General features: G+C 35.1%; 2 protein-coding genes across 2 annotated transcripts; both read left to right on the top strand.

The window, feature by feature from the left end:
- Window positions 1-1,553: 1,553 nt before the first annotated feature.
- On the top strand, window positions 1,554-4,586 carry LOC140852064 (protein FAR1-RELATED SEQUENCE 5-like). Its single transcript, XM_073244791.1, has 4 exons — window positions 1,554-3,919; window positions 4,055-4,106; window positions 4,232-4,357; window positions 4,460-4,586. The coding sequence occupies exon 1, from the start codon at window positions 1,558-1,560 to the stop codon at window positions 2,944-2,946; it is 1,389 nt and encodes a 462-aa protein (XP_073100892.1). The 5' UTR covers window positions 1,554-1,557; the 3' UTR covers window positions 2,947-3,919; window positions 4,055-4,106; window positions 4,232-4,357; window positions 4,460-4,586.
- LOC140852200 (protein FAR1-RELATED SEQUENCE 1-like) lies at window positions 2,996-3,679 on the top strand. The gene is made up of 3 exons (XM_073245166.1): window positions 2,996-3,308; window positions 3,375-3,468; window positions 3,595-3,679. The coding sequence occupies exons 1-3, from the start codon at window positions 2,996-2,998 to the stop codon at window positions 3,677-3,679; spliced, it is 492 nt and encodes a 163-aa protein (XP_073101267.1).
- Window positions 4,587-5,527: the final 941 nt, after the last annotated feature.

Genomic DNA, 5,527 nt, shown 5'->3' with positions numbered 1-5,527 from the left:
GTGCTAGCAACTACATCGATGGAATGGTTGATTTTGGTGAAATTATGTGGTGGCTCTCATTGGTGGAGTGATGATGCAGCAATAGCATATGTGGCGTCACATGGAAAAGTAACTGAAATCTCCATGGCTAGAGACTACACAAATGATTGGAAAGGTGAATCTAAGATAGGTTTCTTCAATAGCTAAAATAATACCTTAAGAGAAATCGATCGTTAGAGATGTCGGAAATGCTAGCTCGAGAGAGATCAAACGAAGGTAAAAGAAAATAATCGATGGGCAGACAGCATGTCTTAAAAAAAAAGATAGGTCTGATATCATGTTAGAAGAAAGAAACAATAGAGACAAAGAGAGGGAGAAAAGGGGATTTGAATTTTTATTATATCATATTCAGCCCAGTGTATAGTTTTTATACAAAGAATAATATATGCCGATACGGAATCATCCTAACAACAAAAAATATCATGCTAACAAATGAATATAATACAAGCTTATATAGGATCGCATTAGTAAAGAAAAATGTCATAGACTGGTATGGTTGTAATGTGATCTCTAAATCACTCTGAAAAAGGAAAATATGCCTTTAACATGCTATAGCACATATGCCATATTTGCATTGCATTAAAAAATAATAATAAAATCAATGCTGGTGCAGTGGATGAAGTGCTACTTGCTGCTAAACTGAGCTGATATATTCTTAATATAGCTAGTGCTAATCGATGTCAATTCAGTACTATGACAAACATAGATCAGCAGACGCTTTCATGTGCAATAGGTGAACCGCAAGCTCTAACAAGTAATTGTTGCTTAAAAGTAATTTGATTACTAAAAAGGGTTCGTCTACGGTAAGCCCTTTCGCATATGCGAACGGGCTAGCAACCGTTGGATTTGCTGCGGCTTGTGACCATTGGATTTGCTGCGGTTCTGAGTGGCTTTTTTATAAATAAAACGAAACGTCATCCATCGAGCACATTAATCCTTTCAACTTCTTACGTTTACTCTGGTTATAATGCGGGAAAAGTAATCATTTTGGCGGGGTTACTCTAACAACCATCCCCCATCCCCTATCGCGTAATCTTTGAGCTTCCACAGAGCTTCCACAGATTTTTACTACAGTACGATTTGGTTGAAGCTCAGAAAAATTATTTTATTAGTCTATACTATACACAGCTATTTTCCAGTGGAAGAACTAAAGGTAAAATCTTGTCACAATTCTTTTACTACAGTACGATTTGGTTGAAGCTCAGAAAAATTATTTTATTAGTCTACACTATACACAGCTATTTTTCAGTGGAAGAACTAAAAGTAAAATCTTATCACAATTCTTTTCTTTTATTTTTTTTTTGGAGAATCTTGTCACAATTTTAATTTTTAACAGTATTATAATTTTTTCATCTGGATGGCCAAGAAAAAAGTCTTTTATAATATTGTTGCGTGTAATTAGAATTGGGATTTCATATGTTTACTGCATTTTAGAAACTGATGTTTATATCTTTACATAATTTAATTTGTGTCATATAAAACTAGGACCTTAATTTGTATGATTTTGTAGATAACAGCATGCAAACTACAATGAATGATTGGGAAAATAATTTGCTTTTATCGGAGGAGTACAATAACCGACTATGTGAACTCATGCTTGAAGAAGAAAATGACAAATTAGATAAAGATAAAGTTGAAGGTATGAAAGATGATGGCACTGCAAATGAGAATTCCAATGAAACAGAGGAAAACGAGGTAAGGGCAAAAATACCTTGTCCTTATGTGGGCATGCAGTTTGATTCATGTGAAGATGCATACAGTTATTACAATGCCTATGCAAGAGAGAAGGGATTTGGTACAAGGAAACATACAACTCGGAAATCTCAGCGCACTGGTGATACTATAGGTCGTCGGTTTTGCTGCTCATTTCAGGGGTTCAGGAATTTCAGAAAAGGAGATGAAGAAAGGCAAAGAATTCAAGCGGATTCAGGAACTGGATGCCAAGCACTTATTGCAATAAAAAAGACAAAAGATGGGAAGTGGGTGGCATTGCAAGTGGTTGAAACTCATAATCACCCTTTAACAACTCCAAGCAAAACCCGTAATCACCGATCTCATGGGCATATATCTAATGGTGAAGCAGAAATGATCAAGAATATGCATTCAGTGGGAATCAAGACAAATCTTATAATGAGTTTAATGACCATTGAGGTAGGGGGATCTCAAAATGTTAGCTTCAGAGAGAAAGATATAAGAAGTCTTTTAAGTTCAAAGTGCCAAAAGGAATCGCAAAAAGGAGATGCAGCAGCTATGTTAGAATATTTAGAGAGACAACAAGTAGATAATCCATCATTTTTTTATTCAATTCAAGCTGATTCTGAAGGTCATATGACAAATTTTTCTTGGGCTGATGCAAGGTCAAGAATAGACTACCACTATTTTGGAGATATTGTTTGTTTTGATCCGACTTACCTACCTAATAGATATGGCATGCCATTTGTCCCAATCATCGGCATCAACCATCATTATCAAACAATCATATTTGGGGGTGCATTGCTTTTTGATGAAAGAGAAGAATCATTAGCTTGGGTGTTCTCTACATGGATGAAGGCTATGGAAGGTAAGAGACCCAAAGTAATTCTTACGGACCAAGAATCAGCAATTGGAGGAGCAATTTCACTTGTTTTACCAGAGACTCGTCATTGTTTTTGCATATGGCATATTATGCGAAATGCATTGAAGAACATCCCTCATGTGTTTAATAAATACAAAGTTTTTAAGAATGATTTCAATGATTGTTTGTATGGTGGTGAAACTGTTGAGGAGTTTGAAGTTAATTGGGGAAGCTTACTTGATAAGCATAACTTAAGCGAAAATAGTTGGCTACAAAAACTATATGAGAAGCGAGAAAAATGGGCTGCTGTTTACTCTTGTGATGTATTTTGTGGTGCCATGTATAGCACGTAACGGAGTGAGAGCATTAATACTTTTTTTTGACAAGTATTTGAAAAAACAGATGCCTTTACAAGACTTTGTTGAGCAATTTAAACGAGCTGTCATAGCTCGTAGAGATCAAGAGAGTGATGCTGATTTTCAGAGTAATTTCTCAAGGCCAATTTTAAAGATTAGCATGAATATAGAAGCAGAGGCGGCTAAATTTTATCCAAAAGAAATCTTTAAATTTTTCCAAGAGGAGCTCGTTAACGGTCTGTCCTATCATCATGAAAAGGTCACGAATAGTGAAGACATATCCACCTTTTTAGTGTGGAAGAAGGACAAGCAAACATGCCGCATTGTTACATTTGACCACAATTCACAGGATGCTAAATGTACTTGTCGGTTATTTGAATTAGCTGGCTACTTATGCAGACACATATTGAAGATATTTCTTGCAGGTGATGTTCTAAGTATTCCACCACAATATGTAATGAAGAGATGGACCAAGGACGCAAAATCTGGAACCGTAGTGACTAGCCAAGCCAACACTATGTGAGCAGATTGTCATGAGTCTGTGACGTTGCCGCATACTAAACTTTGTCGTGAAGCAATCAATATTTCAGCGAAATCCACAGTTAAAAATGAAGTGTATGACATAGCCTTGAATGGTTTCCAAAGGTTACTAAAAGAAGTTGAAATTGCATTGAAGAATGTTTCCCTTGATGTTGTTGGGCAGATAAAAGAAGGTGAAAATCTACAGTAACTGTTCAAGTTCATCGTTGCCATTACTTGATCCTCCAATCAAGAAACACAAAGGGCGGTCCAAAAAATTGAAATCATACTTAGATAAAGGGAAGAAGATTAATGCGAAAAGGACGAGCAAGAAACCAAGTATTATGCCCATAGAGGCAACTAACATGAGTGGCAGCGGAAGTACGAAGCAAATGAACACCATAACACAGTTGAGCATGTCCAATGCTAATGAACCTCTCCATGCACTTAGGTAAGAGTTGGGACTACATATCTAGTATGGTTGTTAGCTTTTCAACCGGCATGCTTTTTTTTTTTCAACCGTCATCTTTTGATACTTAGTTGTTGGTGTTTTAACTCATAAATCTGAATTTTAATTACATAATAGCAGGTTGTCGATGCACAATGTCACTGCTAATGAGTATGGACATTTTAGTAAGGTATACCGACTTGTACTTGGAAATCTTTGTGTCCACGTCATTATTCTTTTTTTTTTTTTTTGGAAGGCCTATAATGACTCATATTTCTTATTTTTGGGAGTGTAATAATCTTTGTTTACTTACAGGAACAATTGGTAATGAGGCCAGAAATGTCTCTCAATTCAATTTCAAACCATGACATACCACATAGGCCTTTCCCTACACAGTCTAACATTGGGTCTTCAGTCTATCATCTACTCTCTTTTACTCAAGTATTGAATTACTGTCATCTTTGTAATTACAAAACTAACTTTATTTCCTGGAAAATGTCCAATAAAAAGCCATTTAATGACGTCATATTAATTTTAATGCAGGAATTAACAATGCCAAAGTTGTCTTGGCCACCGACAAATTCTAACTATGCCAGTGATGGAAATTTCAATAGAATGCATGATTTAAATAATAATATTGATGCTTGCAGTTACGGACAAGTAGGACAACTTATTCAGGTACAAATGTTTAATTAAGCCATTTTTACAATTTGTTTGATTATTCTAATATTTTGGCTAATTAAGCATAATGTCTCTTCATATATATATGCATATGTATATATCACATGGATCTTCAGGGAACTGCATCACCTTACTTATTCAACGTGAATATTGTTTCAAGTCAAGACAACACAATGGGCGAGGAAGCATGAATTTCAATGTTGCTGGTATGGTCTAATTTAAAGATAAACAGATGGAAATTTTTTGGATATCTTTTGCTTAATTGAGAATGAGTGTCGTAATTTTTGGATTTTGATTTTTTTTAGCATTTCACAAATGGACTACAGGTCAAGTAGATTGGGACGATGTAAGAGCTATTACAAAGGGAACACATTTTGTGCTTATGCTTTAAAGGACTTGTTGAAAATTTTTGTATTTGTATTTTAATGATGAAAATCTGAGAGTCATGTATACTTAAGAACTAAGGTGTTATATTTTGGATGATGTAGCTGAGGTACTATATTTGAAAAACTAATTCATATTTCTCTTTTTCTTTTTTGTTTAATTATTTAAAATAGTTGAAAGGCAATGGAGAAGATAACATATAAGCAATTCCTGGGCTTTAATTGAACTAAACTGCAATAGAAATTTTATGGAAGCTCAAAGTCAAGAGTTACTTGAAAGTATTTTTTTTTTTGTCCAAAATTACATGAAAAGTCTGATCATGAAAAAAAAAAAAAAAAGTTGTTGGAGTGGCCGGTTCAAGATCGCAGCAAATCTAATGGTTACAAGGCCCGTTCACAATAAATCATGAAAGATCACTCTTAGGAATTGCAAGGTGTGCTTGGGGAGTGATCATCTATCTTGGTTTACCGAATTCTTTTTGTTTGAAAACGGGAGTCGTCAGAAAAAAGATGAGAAGTGTTCGGATCTGGGGAGAGGTCACGTGCA

Source organism: Elaeis guineensis, chromosome 10 (assembly GCF_000442705.2).
Source record: "Elaeis guineensis isolate ETL-2024a chromosome 10, EG11, whole genome shotgun sequence".
In the NCBI taxonomy this organism is placed as follows: domain Eukaryota; kingdom Viridiplantae; phylum Streptophyta; class Magnoliopsida; order Arecales; family Arecaceae; genus Elaeis; species Elaeis guineensis.
The sequence above is the reverse complement of the archived record's forward strand: the minus strand, read 5'-3'. Positions and strand labels throughout refer to the sequence as shown.

What these genes read in the sequence shown, in the direction of transcription:
- LOC140852200 (XM_073245166.1), top strand. Translation starts at nt 2,996, where the DNA reads ATGCCTTTACAAGACTTTGTTGAGCAATTTAAACGAGCTGTCATAGCT. An exon ending in CAATTCACAGGATGCTAAAT is followed by an intron (nt 3,309 to 3,374) that starts GTACTTGTCGGT and finishes TATTTCTTGCAG; the next exon opens with GTGATGTTCTAAGTATTCCA. An exon ending in ACTAGCCAAGCCAACACTAT is followed by an intron (nt 3,469 to 3,594) that starts GTGAGCAGATTG and finishes TGGTTTCCAAAG; the next exon opens with GTTACTAAAAGAAGTTGAAA.
- LOC140852064 (XM_073244791.1), top strand. Translation starts at nt 1,558, where the DNA reads ATGCAAACTACAATGAATGATTGGGAAAATAATTTGCTTTTATCGGAG.